We start from the raw sequence: 21,920 nt of genomic DNA, 5'->3' as shown, positions 1-21,920 counted from the left end.
CACAAGTACCCTGGTAGATCTCTATCAAGTATGAGAGGCACAATGAACGAAGTGGTCAGATTTTCCAAGGACGGCGGTTAAGTTGTACACTGAATCTTAAACGATAAAGGGATAGACGGTGGGAAAGTACGGGAAGCATTAGGAGTAACAGTCCTCTAAAGGGAGGCTTTTGCCTGGGTCACTGGGAGGCACTCCAGCTACCTGGACCGGTTGGTACCAGTAGGGCAAGAAGATGGCTTGTTGGGGTGTCAAGAGATGAGTCTGGCAGGGCCTCACCCAGAGAAGAGGTGGAGAGCACAGGTTCTGGGGCCAGACTGCCGGGACAAGTCCCACTTCCGCCCATGGACAGTGGGTAACCTTACCTACTTCTCTAGGCCTCTGTCTCCTTACTGTAGGATGGGGATGACGACAGCACCTGCCTCAACTGGTTGTTGGGAACGTTACAGGAGTTAGTAAGATTGAAGTGTTCAGAGCAGGCCTGGCACGCAGTGAGCGCCATGTAAGTATCAGCTACGGTTACTAAGGGACTTAGAAGCCACGTCAAGGAGTTTAACCTGAGAGCAGTGGGAACACAGAAAGCGTTCTAAGCAGAGTGGTGGGACAAGCTTTGGGATGAGCGCTGCGTGAGATGCCCGCCCTGGAGGAGCTAGAGGAGCTGCAGGGCCCGAGGACGTTTCAGGATGCCCGGTAAATGTGATGAGGGCTTGACAAAGGGCAGGGCAAGGTGGCTGGTGAGGAGGTGGCTGGCTGGGCTGGGGGTAGTGCATAGAGAGAGGTAGAGATTTCTGGCTTGAATGGCTGCAAGGAAAGTAGTGCCCTTTCCCAAGATGGTTTTGGGGGAAGATGATGAAATTGATTTGGGGTGTATGTGCTGTGTCTGGGGTGCCTGTTAGAAAGGTCTTCCTTGAGAGTATAGTAAAAAAGTGACTTTCCCAGGAAGGGATGTTTTCTGCTTTTAAACATGTTACTCTACCACACAACTGTCTTAACCTGGAGGCTGCAATTCAGATTTCATTAAGTGAAGAGAGCTTCAGTGGCAGATTTACAGGACCTGAGTGCCAGCCTGGCTCTCAGCTATAAATAGTGTGGAGATAGGAGTCGTCTGAGGTGTCACCATGGGAAAAGAGAGATGGGGGTCCTCGGCTCCTTCCTGACACCCCCTCACCCTGGCACCCCACTCTCTCCCATAGAGCACTCTGTTAAGAGCCCAGGGCAATGGCTGGGAAGGACCAAAGACATGCCATTCAGGATGGGTCCTGGGCAGGGCTGACCCATGGCCTTAGGGATTAAATGTCTCCCAAGGAAGAGCCCACCTGCCTTGCAGGTAAGCAAAGCCCAGGTCCCGCAGACCCGGCAATGGGCCAGGAGCCAGCACAGAGGTTGGCTGGAGTGAGAAGGAAATAGGAGAGGCCCGCTCTCGTCCGCACGGAGCTTGCCTGCTGCTGCCAAGCTGCAGCAGCAGACACAGTAACAACCACGGTGGCTGGACCGGGGCCGGCTTTTATGACAAACATATTCAGCTGAGAAACATGGAAGCCTGTCTGCTTCATTAGAGCATCAAGAGCAGGATGAAAATACTGTGTTGGAAAGAAAGTCAGGATTTCTCTTTTGCAGGAGGACACCGGTGCACCATCAGAATCAGAAGCGTTTCTTTCACAAAAACTAGCGGATGGGTGCAAATTTGCTTTTACAGCTAGATGTCCTACTTCACCGACTAGTACTCTGTTGCGTGCAGCCACCTAGATGATTCTGCTCTAATTCCTTCTGTGGGGAACCTCAAGGGAATAGCTGCACAGTTCCATGGGGTAACTCAGAGGCCCATTTTAATCACCTATCATTCCTGCCCAGAAAACTGCCACGGTCCCACTTCCCACCTGCTTTCCTCACCAAACTCCTGAGCTTGGCGTGAAAGGCCTTTGGCTCACAGCCTCCCACACCTACCCAGCCCCCTTCCCGTGAACACCTCATATACCTGTTCATCGTCCTGCCTTGGCCCATGTTGTTCCCTCTGCTTGGAATGTCCTTCCCTCCCTCCTCTGGGAGCCCCTGTTTTTCCGTCCAGGTGTAACTCCCAGTAATAGTTCCTCAGTCCTTTCGGAACTTTCTGTCTCTCCTATCCTGCATACTGGCTCCTACCACCTTGCCTCTGCCTACACCAGCACCCCTGCCAGGAAGGCCTCCTGACCTCCCACACAACCTGCCTCTTCCTTGAAAGGCTGACTCATGCCCACACCCACCAGGATGCTTGGATTAACCAGCCTCTGTCCTCACAAATCATTGGCTCACTTTGTTCGGATACAGTTTGTAGGCCTTCTTGAATTGGGGGCATGACTTTCTCCCATAAAAGGTTGTAAAGGTTCTTTACGGGGCACTAGCTTTCTGCTACCCCTTATGTCACCTCGCACAGTCCTGGGCACACAAAAGATGCTCCCAAAGTGCTTGCTGTAACTAACAACGGGCGTGACTTGACTGAGCCACTGTCTAGAAGGGCAGTCCCTCCCGGGCCTCAGTTTCTCCAGAGGAGAACTGGAGGGAGGAGCCTGAAGTCCCGTCCAGCTCTGGCATGCCGGGCTCCTGCCATAACCTCAGCAAGTCCCTGGTGATAGGAATTGGGCCTGGATTTTGGAATCATAGACTCTCAGGACAGAGAGTCCTCAAGGGCCATTTCTTCTAGCCTCCAGCTGACCCTGGGGTCCCCCCTACAGCACCCCTGACTCTAGTCATCCGGAAACTTCTGTCCCTAGAAAGAAGTCCTCCAAGCCATCTTGCCACTGGAAGACCAAAGCTGGATTAGCCTTGAGATAGGCACCGAGGGACACATAAGAAGCTTAATCTAAGCTGAGAGAGAAAAAAAAAAGTGAGATTACTGAATATCAGAATAGAACTCAAGGCTTTTAAGTGCTGGTTCTGCAGCCAGATCACAGCTGGGCCAACAGAGTCCAGGTCGCAGGCCTTCCTCAACAATTCAATGTAGCTATCACCTCTGTCACACCATGATAATTCTAATTCTTCGTTGTTTGTGTCTGCTCTCTTTTATTTCAAATAAGGACACTTCAGATAAACCAGGACACCTGACCTGGTGTGGGGTTTTTTTGTTTGTTTGATGGACTTTTCTAGATCTGCAGCTCTAGAAAAAGTAGCAGCTGGAGAAAGCAATGAATAAATAGCCTCTTAAGAACAGGAACCTATACCTTCAACAGCCAGTGCCCTATAGGACTTCGACAAATGTTTGTTGAATTGAGTAGCTCTGTGGTTAATCTATGCACAGGTTCTGTGAGTACCTGCCTCATGCATACACACTTACATACTCATCCCCATTCTTCTAGGCCTTCCATGTATTAACCTAGCTTCAGATTCATCACAGGAAGGGACATACCTGAACTCTCAGATGTGCTGTATTATTAAGCTCCTTGCATTTTACTGAGTGTTAGAAACAAAAAAAAAGCAACATATTTAGAGCAGGTTTGAATTTGATGAAAAACTCACTGAAGGCATCGTCCTTTAGAAATACAGTTATTTCACAATTCAATCCCAGAATGAAGCTGCTTCTTTTCAAAAAACTCATTACGCTTCCTTCTCTGACAAGAATCATGTAACTTGGTTTGTCTTCCTCCTGCCTTGATTCTAGGAAACTCACAGCTGAATATAATGATCAATTAAGTTAACAGACCTACTCCTTGTTTTTTTTCTCTTATTTTCCTATAGGCTTATCAGACATACTCCTCTTTGGACACTCTATCAAGTTCTTTAAGCAGCCAGCAGGAATACACATGAGAAATAACTAGGCATAGAGCTTGAGAACACTTAGCATCTGGAAGTAAGTCGGTGATTGGTCTCCCTTTTGTTCAACTGACTAGTGTTTCTTTTTGGTGTTTGCTCCTAAGAAAGACTGTGACATTTTCTTTCTTTTTTTTTTTAAGAAAAAAAATGCAAACTATGTCTTTAACTGAGATTAAATGTAACCTGTTTTACTTTACTATAAAGTCAGCATTTTCAACCTTTACGTTAAAAGCAACGTGAAGTCCCCTGGGTTTGCAGTGTGGGTAGTAAGGCTGTTTGCTGGCCTTGGGATCTGGGGCTTGGGCCACACTGTATGATCTGGAGAGGACTCTGGGCTCCAAAAAGGGTATTCAGAAGAGGAGGAGACTCCGTGCTGGCTTTGTGCCTCCCACGTTTCATTTCACCCGGCTAACACACTGAGGGTGCACTCTGGGTCCAGCCCTGTGCTCAGCTGAGCTACCTGCAGGGAGGAGGGCCTGGCCTCAGCGCCTGCAGGCAGGGCACTCCTGTCTAGGCAAGGGTCTAGGGGGGAGGCAAGGCGCAAACACCTAAAACAAGGGAACGGGATCAGCATGAAAACTGGGAGTCAGGCCCAAAAAGAGGACTCCCTTGGGGAAGGCGGCAGTGGAGTTTTCCCTGCCATACCCCCCATGACAGGTGGAAAGAATGACAGGCGGCGGGTAGGGTGCATATGTCCACTCACCAAGGTCGTTGTTGTTCATCATCGCGTTGGACGCCCGCAGCCGGGGCCCCTGCTGAGTGAAGTGGTAGCCGAATTTGAGAAGTGTTGCATTTTTTTCCAACATGCTCACGATCTCCATTTCCACTTTGTTGCCCAGGGGCTGGCTCTTTGATCAAGAAAAGAACACAGTCACCTCTCACTCATTTGTGCAGGACCTAAACCTTCTCTACCTGCAGAAACCCCGAGTGGTGGGCGGGGATTTTAATACCTCCCTGTCCCCGCCCACTCCAAGAGCGGGGGTGGGGGTGGGGGTGGGGGTGGGCAATGGAAGTTTGGAGAGGTTGAAAGGTCACACAGCCATATTAAAAAGTAAATATAATCTTAAAGAGGTTTGAAAAGACAGGAGCTAGCCAGGAGCAAATGAGCTGAGATTCAAACCCAGGGCTGCTGGACACCAAGAACAGATCTTTCTACTGCTTCACAGCAGCCTTCCTAGAATATTTCAGCAGGAAGGACCTTCACATCATCTAGTCTCAGGGAGATTTAAAAATCCTACAGCCCAGGCTATCCCGCATACTAATTAAATCAGAATCACTGGCTGCAATGATACTCAGGTGTCTGTGGTTTTTAAAACTCCCCAGGTGATTTCAATACACAGCCAGGTTTGCTAGCCAGTCCTTTAGCCATTTACAAATAAAGAAACAGGCCCAGAGAGGGAAGAGGATTTGCCTAAGGTCCCATAGTAAGTTGGGACTGCCAGAGTTAGCCTCCTAAAGCCTCACTCTGATCATGCTAGTTCCCTACCCCCAAATCTATAGTGATCATCTGACAAAGATGAAAAGGACAGGAAAGGAAAACACGATAATACACAGTGTTGGGAAGGATATGATGAGGATATTCATCAGTCTCATTTATAAAAGTGGGGATAAAAGGGAAACAAACATTCATCAAGAGGGGGTTGCTCAAATAAATGACGGTTCAGCTTTATAATAGAACATGGGCAGCTGTACAATGATGGTGCGAATTGTCAGTTCCAGGCTGGAAAATATGCCATGACACAATATTGAGTAGACAAAGCCTAGTGACAAAACGGGTCATATTTATGTAAAGTTATCTCTATTTCCCATATACATACACTGAAAAGCCTGGGAGCATATTGGTGGTGGTGGAATTTGGGGAAGTTTTTGTTTCCTTTTTTGTATCTTCCTGTTTTGTGTTCTGTTGTATCTTACTGTATTGTTTGAGTTTTATGTACAATAAGATATTAAAAAGTAAATATAATCTTAAAGAGGTTTGAAAAGACAGAGAAGGCAAGCTAACATCATATTTAATAATTAAAGATATTCCCCCTCAGAGCAGAAACGAGACAAGGAAATCGTCTTGGATGTCAATTATGTAAGAAAAAGAAAGAAAAGTCACCATATTGGAAAGGAAGAAGCAAAACTATTCCTATTTGCAGATGACACAATACTGTATCTAGAAAATCCTAAGGAATCCACAAAAAACTATTAGCGCTAATAAACGAGTTCAGCAAGCTTGTAGGGTGTAAGATCGATATACAAAACCCAGCTGTGTTTCTATACACTAGCCATGAACAATCCAAAAATAAAATTAAGACAAGAATTCCATTTACAATAACATAAAAATATTTAGGAATAAATTTAATAAAGTAAAGACTTGCACGCTGAAAACTATACCACAGCATTGTACATTAAGGAAGACCTGAATAAACATAAAAACATCCCATATTCACGGATCAGAAGACTTAATATTGCTAAGATGGCAAGACTGCCAAATTGATCTAAAGAAGCAGCAAACAGAAACACATAACCACCTCCAATCACTTCCCACTGCCAATAACTGCTGCCATTTATTGAGAGCTTACTATGTTCCCAATGCCTTGTGCACAACTTGCAGGGTCTCAATTCATTCAATAACCCAACAGGATAAGCCCCGCCTCCTCCTCAGCCTGGCACTCCAAGTGCTACAGTTTAGTCCTTGCCTTTATTTCCTCTCTCAGTCTTTACTCAGCCTGGTTACCCCAGGGATGGGGAGTCTGGTACCTCGTGCAGGCAGAGGTCTATTTCTAAATGTTCATGTGCCCTCCTGCCTCCATGTGGAATGCCCCTACCCTCCCATACCCACCTGTTGGTGTATCCTTAGTGCTTTAATACCCATCACAAATGCCCCCTTCCCCACGAGACCTTTCCTGCTCCTTACCCCTGGAAACCATCCTTCTCCACTGGACACTCAAGTGGCCCAGTGTATGTCCCTCTCTACTCCCGGCCCAGTCCATCTGCATTACTGGGTCACCTGCCTCCACACTGTCTCTCCAGCTAGACCTGTGTTGTTCAGTACAGCAGTCACCAGGGGAATGTGGCTCTTTAAATCTTTTTTAACTGACATAACATTATATTAGTTTCAGGTATACAATATAATGATTCAATATTTGTATACATCGTGAAATGATCACCACAGTAAGTCTAGTTAACATCTATCCCCATACACAGTTATCAATACAAAAAAGTGGGTTTTTTCTTACAATGAGGACTTTTAAGATTTACTGTCTTGGTAGCTTTCAAATATGCAATACAGCACTATTAACTATAGTCAGCATGCTGTACCTTACACCCCCATGCCTTATGTATTACTGGAAGTTTGTACCTTTTGACCTCCCTCACCCATTTCACCCACTCCTTACCCCCCACCTCTGGCAACCACCAATCTGTTCTCTGTATCTGTGAGCTTGGTTGGTTTTGCCTTTTGTTTTTTCTTAGATTCCACATATAACTGAGATCATATGGTATCTGTTTTTCTCTGTCTGACTTATTTTACATCACATAATACCCTCTAGGTCCATCCATGTTGTCACAAATGGCAAGATTTCATTTTTTATGGCTAAATAATATTCCATTGTATATACCACATTTGCTTTATCCATTCATCCATCAATGGACACTTAGGTTGTTTCTATGTCTTGGCTATTATAAATAATGCTGCAATGAAATGGGGATACATATATCTTTTTGAATTAGTGTTTTCATTTCCTTCCAATAAATACCCAGAAATGAAATTGCTGGATCATATGGTAGTTCTATTTTTAATTTTTTCAGGAATAGCCATACTGTTTTCCATAGTGACTGCACCAATTTACATTCCCACCAATGGTGCACAAGGCTTTCTTTTCTCCACATCCTTGCCAACACTTGTTAATTCTTACCTTTTGATAATAGCCATTCTAACTGTGTGAGGTGGTAGCTCATTGTGGTTTGATTTGCATTTCCCTGATGATTAGTGATGTTGAGCAACTTTTTATGTACCTGTTGGTCATCTGTATGTCTTCTTATTCAGATCCTCTGCCCATTTTTTAATCAGATTGTTTGGGTTTTTTTAAACTTTAAGTAATTAAAATTAAATAAAATTTATGTGGAATCTAAAAAATAATACAAATGAATATATATAGCAAAACAGAAACAGATGCACAGATATAGAAAACAAACTAGTGGTTATCAGAGGGGAGAGGGAAGTGGGGAGGGGCAAGATAGGAATAGGCGATTAAGAGGTAAAAACTACTATGTATAAAACAGATAAGCAACAAGGATATATTGTATAGCACAGGGAATTATAGCCATTCTCTTGTAATAACTTATAATGGAGTATAATCTATAAAAATACTGAATCATATTATACTGGAGTGTAGTTGATTAAAAATGTTGTGTTGGTTTCAGGTGTGCATCGGGGTGGTTCACTTATACATGTGAGTGTATCTATTCTTTTTCAAATTCTTTTCCCATTTAGGTTATTACAGAGTGTTGAGTGGAGTTCCCTGTGCTATACAGTAGGTCCTTGTTCCTTATCTATTTTAAATATAGCAGTGCACAGGCAGTGTACTTTAAGGTACCACACGTAGGATGTTTGCAAGAGACAAAAACAGAGTTTGCCCTTGGGCTACTCTCTTTCAAGGCAAACAGGGAACAATAGGTTATACATATTTATCTTTGTTATAAACACACACACACACACACACACACACACACACGTGCACGCGCGCACACACAAACCCATCTGTTTGGATATACAGATGTTCTCCTAGGCCAAAATTTTAAGAAGAACTGATTGTTAAAGTTATTGAGTGTGAAAGTGGGCAAGATTTTCAACTGTATTATTATAGAATATATAGAAATAAAATCCAATCTAGAAAAAAAATACTGAATCACTATGTTGTACACCTGAAACTAATATAATGTTGCAAAGCAACTATACTTCATTTAAAAATTAAATAAAATTTAAAATTCAGGTCCTCAGTTTCATTAGGCACATTTCAAGTGTGCAAGAGCCACTGGCTAGTGGCTACCATATTGGTCAGTGCAGATACAGAACATTTCTATTAACACAGGAAGTTCTGTTGGATGATGCTACCCTAGACTGTGAGCCCTTGGAGAGCACACGGTACCCTGTATCTCTAGGGCAAGGGCAAGGAATTGAATTGATTGGAAAAAATAGGAACAGGATCAATGCACAGCAACCTGGGAAGGCTGAGAAGACACATCAGCCCAACACCCAAATGGACAAGCATGGAACCGCAGCTGAGACTCTTGACAGAGAACTCCTCCCAGGTATTACGAGTTCACTGGAGCTTGTGTGGGTTCAGATGGGGCTTGGACCGCTGACTAGGGCAGGCCGAGGGAGGATGGCAAGATTCCACCAGCCTATCTGGCAAGGCTCCTGAAAGGGCTGGGAAGAGCTCGGGCCTGTCCTTGAAGAAGCCAGCACAGCCCTGGGCTCTGGCCGGCTTGGCCTGGCAGATGATATAGAGACTGTCTGAGACCCCAATCCACTTCCTTTAGCGCCTTTTCAAAATATGAAGCACATTCTCACTGTCAAATATTGGAATGAAAAGTGAGAAATCCAGCGAACGGCCCCCACACGTTGTCCGTGTCTTCACTGGGGCTGGGGTCCTGTTTTCAGGCCTCATCTGTGCTGAGGGGCAGGGAGAGTGCCCTACGCCCTGCGGGTCCTGGGAAGGGCCTGCTGGAGGGAGCTGGGGGGTGGGGGGGGAGGAGGGTGAATCAAGACGAGCGGAGAGCCGCCCCACCGTAGCCATAGGGCTGGCCAGGGATGTACGGGGCCTGCAGGCACCCCATGTGTGCTGCCTGCTTCCTGGGCGCCGGGAGGGCCTCTCCTGTCCATCCATAAATGCAGCCTGTCTGGAAGCTGGGCTCCTCAGTTCCAGCCCAGCTCTGACACTAACTTGATCCATGACCTTGGCCCAGCCTGTCCCTTCTCTGACCCTCGGTTTCCCCACCGAGGGGGTAAAAGGAGGGCTGGACTAGGTGTGTCTCAGCACCCTGGGCTGTGGTCAGCCGCCACCTCCCACCCCAGCCTCACTGCCATCCCAGGGCAACTCCAGGCGGCAAGAGAACATGGCCTGGAGGTAAAGAGAGCCTGGCTGAGTAAATAAACTGCCCCAGAATCCTATTCCTGCATTTGTGTCCCGAGGCAGCCTACGAGGCTCCATGTCACGCCGGGCAGAATGCCCCAAGTCCCTTTCTTTGGCCGTATAAGGAGAAAGGAGGACAGAGACTCTGACATAGGTTGCAGGTGCAGGGGCTGAGGAGAAAGCTGCGGCCTCGGGAGACCCTGGTGACTAACCAAGAACGAGGAATAAATCCAACGCTACTCACCACCTCCTCTTTGCCACGCCGCCCAGAGCCCAGGCCTCCCGGCACACTGTGAGAGATGCAGGTGGCGTCCCCTAGCCCGGGCCAGCAGAGCCCCCTCCCCAGACTTCCCTCAGCCCACCCCTCCCCCACCAGGCCCCAGTCCAGTCTCTAGACTCCAGGCTCCCAGGAGCACCTCCCCACAGGCCCCCTGCATCTGGGCAGTCAGAGTCCCCTCTGGTCTCCTGGGCCCGGATGGCCTCGCCCCGCCCCCAATCCTCTCCTATCCAGCCAAGAACCATCTTCGCAGAGCATGACTCTGACTGGTGCTGATAACAGCCCACAGACCACTTCCCCTCGAACCACCCATTCAGAGCCCTTTGGGCTCCTAAGTCCTTTTTTCGCTTTCCTCTCGCTTTCCCATTAATCTAGTTTAGTTTGGATGGGCTCCACGGCTTCCCCCTCTCCTTCTCTTTGTTTGTGTGGTTCCCTGCACCTGAGGCCGTGGCCACCCTCTCAGATACTGTCCACCCTATGGGTTTATCTCAAATTCCACCTCTTCCAAGAAGCCCTCCCTGATACCTGCTCCTGACTGAGATTTCTCCCCCCAGTGGCCCACTGTCTGTGGCTTACTGGGGCACCCGGTTGGATGGTCAGCCGTACACTTGTCCATCTTCTTATCCAGTGTGGAATCCCTAGAGGGCAGAGCCAGAGCCTCATTCACACACAGAGCCCAGCATAGCCCTGGGGTACAGCAGGCACTTATCAAACAATGAGATGAACTGAAGAAAGATGCTCCTGGGATGGGGTGGGGGCAGGTGGTGACCAGTGCTCTGGCCTGGCACCAAGGGAAAGGGATAGCTGAGAAAATCCAAGACCCACACACAACTACAGTAGGATTCAAGAGCCCACACAGGCACAGTTCATGGACTTTAGAGTCACAAAGACGTGGGTTCGAATCTTGCCTCTGTTACTTACTGTGTGACCTCGGGCAGGGTACAGAGCCTGCCTGGGCCTCAGTTTCCTCATCTACAATACGGGGGTGGGTTGTGACACCTACTCACAAAGAGTCTTTGCAAGCATTACATGAGATAATGGATATATGGTACCTGCTCAGTACCTCAACTCTTAGAATAACGTGTAAACTCCCTAAGTCACCTTCCGAGTAATTATAAAAGTGAACAACTTCATAGTTTGCATCTCTTATCTCCTTAGAAGTAGAGATTCTTACTATCCCCATTTTACAAACGAGGAAACAGGCTCAGGGAAGTGAACGTCCTCGCACAGGGTGTTTAGCCAGGGTGAGGGTGATGGTCAGCACTGGCTCTGGGGAGACAGCACTGAGAGTAGTAGTGGGCAGCTCACTCCCTGTAAGCTGCCGCTGCAATGACCTGAGGCCAGTGCGCTGGGTCACCTTTGGCCAACGTTCTGCCCCAGGGCTCAGGTTTCAGCTGACACTGGGTAGATAGTGACTCCCTGCCTGGGTAGGCCTGGAGTCACATGAGTGGCCAATCCCAGGGCCTGGCTCAGGGCTGCTGCCAAGCCTGCTACATGCCTTTGTTCCATCTGATCTGCCTGCGATAAAGCAGGGTCAGCAATGGAAGAAAGGGTGGAAGTGATGGGGGCTGGGAATGGGTGATGCAACCGCAGGCCACTGGCATATGCGAAATGGAAGGTGTTGGATGCAGCAAACTCTCATGACAGGGCTGCTGCAGGCCTGATGTGGCCTCTTCACATGAATTAGAGAAAAGTGCCTTCTCTGGGTGAATAAAGCCCCAGACCGAGTTTTGGAGAGTAGAGTATGGGTTGGATTTTGCCCCCTGCCTCCTCATTGGGCAGTGAACAACATATACAAATATCCAGGGCAGCCCTGCTTATGAAGTGCCACTGCAGGGCCAAGCTCTGAGCCGGGTAATAGGATATGGACATGACTCAGACACTGCAGTGTCTTCTGAGAACCTCACAGGGAAGCTGAGGTGCTAGGAGAACACAGGGAAGGAGCACCTAACTGTCTTGTGGGGAGGCTTAGAGGCCCTGTGGCAGGCTGAAGGGAGAAGGCGGTGATATGCTGGCTCTTGGGAAAAAACAAACAGACAGACAAACAAACAAACAAAAAGGTTGGATTTGTAGTGTTTGCCAATTTCCATAGTGTAAATACTCTCACTAGGAGTGACTTCAAGGTACCAGCGTGCCATCACTCAAGTGGAATTGAGAAGGGATGTGTACAGTCAGCTCCAGCGTGCTGCTCCAAGCTGGCTCTAGAACCACTAGGAGAAAGAGAGGCTTCAACTGAATCCAGAAGGAAGAGGAGGATTTCTCTAGGCAGAGAAGGGGTAGGGGCAGGGGATGACATTCCAGGGGGAGAGAAAAGCAAGAGCAAAGACATGGAGGCGTGAAAGTAAGTAGGGAGCAAACTGTGAAGAGTTTTGAAGGTTTATGATTGGGAGGGACCGTCAAAGTCTTCTGGAGGCTGGTGATGCTTTAGTTCTTGGCTTGTTCTTGGCCTATTATGGCTCATTAAGCTGTGCATTTAACTTCTATGCACTTTTCTCTCTGTTTGTAGTATTTTTCAATAGGGATAAGAAAGTAGAGATAATCTCATTCAGGGACAACCAGTGTCTACAATTTTGTTATACTTCCACCCAATCTTTTTCCTATATACATATGTATATGACCATTCAGCAAACGTTTTCATGTAGGGGAAAAAACGCTCAAGTTCCCTATCCATAAACCATAAAGAAGAAAGCATTTTAGCACTGGAAGCAACACGGTGTACTGGAGGGAGTGTGGGCTTTAAAGTCAGAGACCTGCATTCAAATCCTGCTTCCGAAAGTGCTCACTTGGCGGCCCTGAGGAAGCTGCTTGCCTTCAGATTCTCTGAGCTGTTTTCTCTTCTGCAAACTGAGACTGATAACACCCATATCCTGCAGAGTTGTCGGGAAGATCAGAGATGATGTGTATAAGGTGCACAGCACAGAGCCTGCCCCCCAGGACACCCTCAACACATGCAAAATACAAGATACTCTTATTAGCATTGTCTTAGAAAGTTGGAACTGAAGGAGTCGCCCTGAAAATAAATGACTGAACCACAGAAGGTACAGAGGAATGATAACCCTGTAAGGATAAAGGCAAACTAGAATTTGCCCAGTGAGTAACCTTCATGGTAAGAAGACCCAAAAGCCCATTGAGTGTGTGTGTGTTGCGGGGGCGGGGGGGGGGGGTGACTCATGAAAATGGGGACGTTTAGCCTAGTGAGGAAGATTCCAATGGTTTATAAAACCTGTGCACCAGATGTGTCCTGTGTGCGGCAGAGAACAGAGTTAAACTCAACAAACAGCACTTATAGGGAGCTGATTTCTATTGGATATAAGGAAGGATATTCTCACTGAGAATGAAAGGGGTGATCTCGGTAAGGAGTGAGCTCCCCATCGCTAGGGGTTTCCAAGCAGAAGGTGGAGGAGCACTTGGTGGGAATGATGAAGAAGGAAGGTGAGCATGGTGGAGGGTGTGGACTGGACAACCTTGGAGGTCCCTTAAAGCTGGGCTCCGGTGTTTTTATAAGCAGCAGCATCTGCTCTGTCCAGCAGCGTCTAGTCCATATGGCAGGAAGCGGAAAAGTACAGAATGGCGAGCATCAAGTGAAGGACACAAGGAGACCTTTGCCCATCTTACCTGGTTATCGATCTTCAGTTCCACCAGAGAAGTGTTGTATGGAAGAGCTTCCACCAGGCGCAGGATCCCAGCTCCGGAAATGAAGTTGGACTCCACGTTCAGTGTCTTCAACACCTTGTTCACCTTGAGCATCTCAGCAAGGGCCTTGAACCAAAGGAGAAAATGCAGGGTACCCATGAGTTAGCCTGATCAAGGCTGGAGCCCCTGTGGGTAGAAGCTAAAATACTGAGGGAGCCTTGCTGGGAGTGAGAGTCCCTTGCACATCGTCAGGGGCCAGGCAAGACGATCTCCACAACTTCCTTCACCAAGCACTACTCTGTGTCTCTCCTCCCCTCCAACTTGCCATGGCCCCGAACCCCTAGCTGGAGATTTACGGCCCCTTAGCCTGCATACAAAGCCTCTATTACCTGGTTCCCCCACTCTGATCAGCTGCAACTCTGGCTGCCAGTCTTGGTGGGGCTACTCTCAGTTCCCCGGGCACACAGTATTTTCCCTCTGCTCTGCCTTTGCTCATCCTGTCCCTGCCACCTGGAATGCTCTTTCCTTTCTGCTTCACTCGTTCAAACCCTGTCCCTCCTTTAAGGCCATTCTCAGTGCCCGTTTCTCCAAGAGCCTTTGCTGATGCCCCCCAGCTAGCTGTGCCTGCCCTCTTGAACCTCACAGACTTTATCCATAACCTCCCTCAAGGAACTTGTATTCCTGCCTTTAGAGTTGTTTTTATTCTGGCGTTGGCTCCGCCATTAGCCTATGTACTCTTGGTGGGCTGATGGTCACCTTATTCATCCCATGGTGCCCTCCAACCCACACAGTGCCCAGCACATAGTAGGTCCTCGGTCACTGTTCACTGACTGACTAGTGGAGTCCCAACCTCCCTATATGCTCTCCACTTGTCTCTTCTATGTCCCTGTTGTAATTCCATGGAGTCGTCATTCTCTTTGAGCAGCAGAGAGGGGAGCCTGGGAAGCCATCCCGCTGGGCAAGTGACCAGGGCAAACCGGAAGAGAGGAGCTCGGGTGGCCCCAGCACGTTTTGGAGGACTTCAGCCAGGGGTGCAGATGATAATCAGAGCCTCTAAAGGAAATGAGGTAATTAGCAGGTAGTAGAAACGACGTGTCATGGAGGAAAGGAGACACCAGCAGCTGATGGCCAGGATGTATGATCAGTGGGCCCTGGTTGTCTGAAATGATGATCTGATCCAGGAATGCCCTTCCCACTGGCCCTGCTTGCTGAAACCTTTGCGAGGCTCAGCTCCCAGGATGCCTTCTGAGACAAAATCCTCAGCTCCCCCTGCTTCCGTGTACCCCAGGATGACATGTCAGCTTCCTCTGTGACCCTGAGTAGGTTGGACCCTCCTGAGGGGAGGGACTGAGTCTGTGCCCGCTCCACAGCACCCTTCTTACTCCCCAGGAAAGGCCTGGCCTGATAATCAAAAAATTTAACAACCAGTATGTCAGTGCACCAGGCCAATCCAGGTAGACATACTAGTGGCTGAGCTGGTCCTGGAGGCACTGTCATGCCAGGTGTCAACTCTTTGTTTGCTGGAGCAGAGTGGAGGAACGGGCAGGAGAAGAGCTGGGGCAGGCAGCGGGGGCACTAGCAGAGCTCTGGAAGCCTATTTACCAATTGTTCCGGAAGTATTTTCATATTCAGCAATGGGTATCCTGGTGTGAAGGGGCTGACATCAGCTGTTCGCCTGGCACGGGGTCAATTCCCCACAAACATTCGTGGAGCTGAGCTGAGTGCCAGCATGCACAGGTGTAGTTTCTGATCCATGACATAGCAGTGGACAGGGCATGTGGCTTTGCCAGCTGTTTCTCTGTGGGCAAACTCAGGATCTACCAAGATGTCCTGAGGTCAGAGGACATCTATCTAGAGGTTCTCCACTGGCAGCAGTGAGAGACTATGAGCCACTTCCATCACTTCAAAGACATCAAAGGAAATGTCCTATGTATTTTAAAGATCAGAAAATAATTGATGGCTATGAATGGACTTCAAAGCAAGGAAAGTTATTAGGGATAAAGAAGGGTAGTACCCTGAGAAAACCATAATTCAAAAAGAGTCATGTACCAAAATGTTCACTGCAGCTCTATTTACAATAGCCTGGAGATGGAAACAACCTAAGTGTCCATCATCGGATGAATGGATAAAGAAGATGTGGCACATATATACAATGGAATATTACTCAGCCATAAAAAGAAATGAAATTGAGCTATTTGTAATGAGGTGGATAGACCTAGAGTCTGTCATACAGAGTGAAGTAAGTCAGAAAGAGAAAGACAAATACCATATGCTAACACATATATATGGAATTTAAGAAAAAAAATGTCATGAAGAACCTAGGGGTATGACAGGAATAAAGACACAGACCTACTAGAGAATGGACTTGAGGATATGGGGAGGGGGAAGGGTAAGCTGTGACAAAGCGAGAAAGAGGCATGGACATATATACACTACCAAACGTAAGGTAGATAGCTAGTGGGAAGCAGCCGCATAGCACAGGGAGATCAGCTCTGTGCTTTGTGACCGCCTGGAGGGGTGGGATAGGGACGGTGGGAGGGAGGGAGATGCAAGAGGGAAGAGATATGGGAACATATGTATATGTATAACTGATTCACTTTGTTATAAAGCAGAAACTAACACACCATTGTAAAGCAATTATACTCCAATAAAGATGTAAAAAAAAAAGAAGGGTAGAATATAACGATAAAGGGGTCAATTATCCAAGAAGACGTAACAACCTTAATGAGTGCCTGCCTTATGACAGAGCATCAAACTATATGAGGTAAAAACTAATAGAATTGCAAAGAGAGATAGATGAATCCACTATCATAGTAGGAGACTTCAATACCCCTCTATGGATATGGACAGATCCAGCAGGCCAAAGATCAGGAAAGACATAACTGAACTCAACGACACTGTCAATCGACTAGATATAATTGATATTTATAGACTACCATCCAACAAGAGCAGAAAACACATTCTTCTTGCGTGCACATGGAACATTCACCAAGGCAGACCACATTCTGGGCCGTAAAACACATCCTAACAAATTTAAAAGAATAGAAATCATACAATGTCTGCTCTCAGACCACAATGGAATCAAACTAGAAGTGAATAACGGAAAGGTAACTAGAAAATTCCCAAATACATGGAGATGAAACAACACACTTCTAAACAACACATGGGTCAAAGAAGAAATCTCAAGATAAATTCAAAAGTATGTTGAACTATGACCAAGTGGGATTTATCCCAGGTATACAAGGCTGGTTCAACACTGGAAAATCAATTCATATAATTCATCACATCAACAAGCTAAAAAAGTAAAATAGTCATTTCGATAGATGATAAAAAAAGCATTTGACAACATCCAACATCCATGCATGATAAAAACTCTCAGTAAACTAGGAATAGAGGGCAATTTCCGTAAGTTGATAAAGAATATCTACAAAAAAATCTACAGTTAGGGACTTCCCTGGTGGCACCGTGGTTAAGAATCCACCTGCCACTGCAGGGGACATGGGTTCGAGCCCTGGTCTTGGAAGATCCCACATGCCATGGAGTAACTAAGCCCATGCACCACAACTACCTAGCCTGCGCTCTAGAGCCCGTGAGCCACAGCTACTGAGCCCACGTGCCACAGCTACTGAAGCCCGTGCGCCTAGAGCCCGTGCTCGGCAACAAGAGAAGCCACCGCAATGAGAAGCCCATGCACCATAATGAAGAGCAGCCCCCGCCCACTGCAACTAGAGGAAGCCCTCACGCAGCAACGAAGACCCAATGCAGCCAACCATAAATAATAATTAAAAAAAAAAACATAATACCATTTATATTAGCACCCCAAACAATGAAATACTTAGGTATAAAGCTAACAAAATATGTACAAGATCTATATGAGCACAACTAAAAAACTCTGATGTATGAAATTTAAAAAGAACTAAATAAATGGAGGTATATTCCATGTTCATGTACAAGAAAACTCAGTATTGTCAAGATATCAGTTCTTCCCATTTTGATATAGATTCAATGCAATCTCAATCGAAATCCCAGCAAGTTATTTGGTGGATATCAACAAAGTGATTGCTACTAAATGGTTAATTACCATGCCTGGTAAGCTAATCCCTGTACCTTTTTACCCGCTATTAGTATTGTAGTAGTCACGCTGTACTGTTATCCTTTAGCTGTCTGCATGGCTGGATGGGCCATTATATTCATGAAAGTGGGAGCTATGACTGTCTTGGTCACAGTTGTATTCTCAGAGCCTAATTCACTGCTGGGCACAGACAGACTCCATAAATATGTGTTGAATGTTTTTCTTTTTTCTAAAAACGAATTGATGGCTACTTTATAATAAGTACAATTTAATCTAATCAGCAATATCTTTAAGACATAGGTAAAAAACAAATAAAATTGGTCATTGGGAACCATTGATGAAGACAATAATTTTTAGATATGGAGAAACTGAGGACCAGGGAGGGGTGGACCCTTGTCTACTCATGACATGCTGAGTGGTGAGAGAGTTGGCTTTAGGGAACATTTGACTCGTTTTTAAATCTCAGCTCCACCTCTCACTTGCTGTGCAACTTTGGACAAAGCAAGTTGCCTGAGCTCCCTTTACCTCAGGTTCTTCATCTGTAAAGTGGGGAGCCCTGCACCTCTGGGATCGGGGTGGTTATGGAGATTAAGCACCATGGAGGATAATGTACAGATGGTGCCCGGGTAATGGCTGTTCTGTCCATGTCCTCTCCTGGCTCCTAGCCCAGTGCCTTTCACCACATCACACCACACCACACCACACCACACAGGGTTCTTCATCAGTGGCACATGGCCAGTCCTGAGGCTACAAACGTCAACCTTCCTGTTTCTATGCCTCCCACTCTCAATGCAGCAGATCAGAAAGGTACATACAAATGCCACGGGGTCATTGCTCCGTGTCCCCACGATGCTGAACTTCTTCACATACGAGTTCTCTTTCAGGGCTTCTGCATACGCCTTGAGAGTGGGTATGGGGATATTCTGCAGAGAGAAAGGCAAGCAGTGACCAGCAGCCCCTGTCAGGGGCGGGTAGGGCAGAGAGATGGGGGCAGCAGTTCTCTCACACGTGCAACCTGATTCCCTGCAAGTCTCTGACCAAAAAGCTGAATGGGCAAAGGGTTCCTGCTTTGCCCCAAATGGCTGAGATTGGAGGAGAACTTTTGGGTGAACAGATTGAGAAAATCCTCCCTGAAAATTTCAAATAGGACCTGTAATTGTCTCTTTGTACACGTGGAGACCGGAGGAGGAGGAATACATCAAGCAAAGGATGCAGAAGAGTGCTGTGGTGAGAGCTCAGGTCTGGGGGTGTGGGAGAGGCCTCCGCCCCAGCACTGGCAATGTTTCTGACTCACTGTGTGACGCTGGGGAAGTCTCTGCTCCTCTCTGGGTTTGTTTCTGGAAAACTAAGGTGTGGCATGGCCCTAGATGATCTTTAAGAGACATCTGTCCCAGGGGATCTCAGCCCTGCCACACATCAGAGGTGCCTGGGGAACTTTCACAAAGTGCTGATGCACAGGCCTGCCCCGGACCAATAAGATCAGACTCTGCGGGGAGAGGGACCGGGCATTGGCATGTATTTATTTTTTAATCTCCTCAAGTGAAAACCACTGACCTAGTCCAACTGCCTCACGTGCAGAGGGGAAACTGAGGCCTGCAGAGGGCCGAGCCCTTGCCTGAGGCCTCACGGTGAAGACACAGGGCCGTGGCCAGGTTCCACACCCCCATGCCTCCTGGTACACACTGCCAGGGTGCACGGCTCTGAATTGTGCCAGCGTCTCCCACTGTGCACACGGCAGACAGCGGAGGCGCCCGAGAGAGAGAGCCTGGCTGTGTTTGAACGGATCTCTTATTTCAGAGTGTCACTTTAGCCCCCGTGGGAGCAGAGCAGGGGAAGGCCAGGTGCAGGAGAACACTGCGGGCGCAGGTTTCCGATCTGATCGTGCCGTGGGGCTGGCAGCCACTTAAAAGAAAGTGGAGAAGAAAGGAAAGGGGAGCCGGGGAGTGAGGGGCCCACTTCTTATTTTACATCCACACCCCCCGAGAACTAATCCCTCTGGTCCCTGGGCTGAGCAGGTGGGCAGGCAGCTGGGCCTGCTTCTGAATTCCTCCTGCAGCCTGTCCAGGGTAGGACTGCCTGTCCATCCGTCCCCGCTCTGCCCTTAGTGGTCACACAGGAAAGGTCTGGAGAGGTGTGGGCCGACGGCTTGGAATATGTCTTTGGACATTTGGGCTGACAGCTCCCTTCTAAGGTTGCAGAATGAGGCTGAATGTGTGCAGCTACACTGGTTCAGGGCTAGGTCCCTCCCCGGGCTTGGTTACCCCATGAACCTGGTGGGCCCTGGGCTTTTCCAGCCTCGGGATCCCATGCGGCCGTATGTGTCTGACTCACGATTTTATCTCAGAGAAGCTCTCAGTGTTTTGAATAGGGTGGCGGGTTTCCAGAGCCGAAGCTGGGTTGGCCTGTGGTGAACATCTGGGTCTGATGTCAGTCCCCAGAAGAAACCAGGACCATGGGCTGTGCTAGTTTACACTATCCTCCCTCCGAAAGCTTCTGTCTCTATTCCTGATCCAGAAGCGTCCAGAGTCCAAGCAGGACCCTGCTGTCTCCGCACAGCCAGGCCCGGGCCATCTGGGTCTGGGTGGCACTAGACATGGCTTCCCTGCCTCCCCCCAGCAGGGCAAGTGGAGTGAAAGGGGTTAACCTCACCCGGATGTTGTTGAGGTTGACCTCTTCAAGTTTGGGGTCGTTGCTCTTTATCCGCTCCAGCGTTTCATCCAAGTCTGTTGCGTTTGGTTCTTCATCAGGCACAGGCTTGTATTGTGTAGGTTTGATCACACCTAGAGTGACCGACAACAGGCGGGTGGCTCACAGAGACGGGGCGTCACTCTCCCTCGACATAAGGACACCGGAAGGAAGCGGCAGCAGAGCTCAGGGACACGGAAGGCTGGGCATCTCAGGGGCTATGGGGGATGGGGGCGGGCAATGGGCGGGGCCAGGAGTCTGGGCCCTACTTGGACTCTGCCTCTGCCGTCCTGCAACAACTGGGTGAATTCGCTAAACCGTCTGAACCTCGGTGTCCTCATCTGTAGAATGTCAACGAGTCGTTCTACCCAGTGGGCTCTTGTGAGGGTAAAATGAAGCCTGGATGGGAAGGAAATGTGTAGGCCTTCCAGAGGGAGGGATAATTGCGCGTTGGGTGCCCTCGTTTCTCTTTGGGGCCAAAATGCCAGCTTGGAACAATGCAGCGGAGCAATTCAGACAATGCAATATTGGCACAGGAAAGGACAAGGAGACTCGTGGGGCAGGAGAGGCATCCGGAGACAGACCCAAGTGGACACATGGACATTTATGATCAAGGTGGAGTTCCAAACCAGAGGTGAAAGGATGAACTTTACACAGAGTGGTGTTGGGACAGCAGGATATTGATTTAAAAAAATGAAAGTTCAATCTCATCTCACACCACACACAAACAGGAACTCTAGGAGGATTAAGAAGTTGAATATAAGAAGTAAACCTCTAAGACTTACAGAAGAAAATACAGGAGGACGTTTTGTTAATACTGGGATGGGGAGGGTCTTCGTAAATACGTCACAAAATCCCAGGAGAGTAAAAGGAAAAAGTGGATAGATTTGGCTTTATAGAATTCGAAATCTTCTGCAGTGAGCCAGAGAGCGGGCAGAGGCAGCAAGACGTGGGAGGACCCCTCACTTCCAAGGTGCCCTCGCTGGGGGCAGGGAGGGGTGCCCGTACTCACTGTTGAGTCCCTCCTTGTTCACGATGGAGCTGCTGCCCAAGGCCTGGTAGTACTGCTGGTTGCTCATGAGCGTGTGCATGCCCAGGATAGCTGCGGGGACACGAAGGGCCCATGACGCGCCTCTCAGACAGAGAGGCTTCTGGGCACGGACATTCCATGCCCCAGGAAGTTTTGCTCACAGAAATGGCAAGAAACACTTGCACGTAAATTTTTAAATTTTATTTGGTTTTTACTCTTGCCTCTATTGACATGACTCTCGAATCTCCATCCCCAGCCTAGGTTTCTCTGTCCCTGGCCTCAGATTCCTAGATGCCCCTCTGATGTCCCACTGGCACGTCC

At 48.0% G+C, this 21,920-nt stretch overlaps 1 protein-coding gene across 2 annotated transcripts in view; it reads right to left on the bottom strand.

Moving 5' to 3' along the window:
- TMOD1 (tropomodulin 1) overlaps nt 1-21,920 on the bottom strand; it is a 79,484-nt gene that overhangs the window by 2,123 nt on the left and 55,441 nt on the right. For both annotated transcript variants that reach the window (XM_079925743.1, XM_079925744.1), the window contains 5 exons: nt 21,582-21,671; nt 20,534-20,664; nt 18,700-18,807; nt 13,795-13,938; nt 4,484-4,628 (listed from right to left, as the gene is read on the bottom strand). In XM_079925743.1, the coding sequence (XP_079781869.1) occupies nt 4,484-4,628; nt 13,795-13,938; nt 18,700-18,807; nt 20,534-20,664; nt 21,582-21,671 (618 nt within the window). The remainder of the gene's footprint in view (nt 1-4,483; nt 4,629-13,794; nt 13,939-18,699; nt 18,808-20,533; nt 20,665-21,581; nt 21,672-21,920) is intronic.

This window comes from Stenella coeruleoalba (assembly GCF_951394435.1).
Source record: "Stenella coeruleoalba genome assembly, chromosome: 7".
Classification (NCBI taxonomy): Eukaryota; Metazoa; Chordata; class Mammalia; order Artiodactyla; family Delphinidae; genus Stenella; species Stenella coeruleoalba.
Note: the sequence above shows the minus strand (reverse complement) of the source record. Positions and strands in the feature narration are given on the sequence as shown.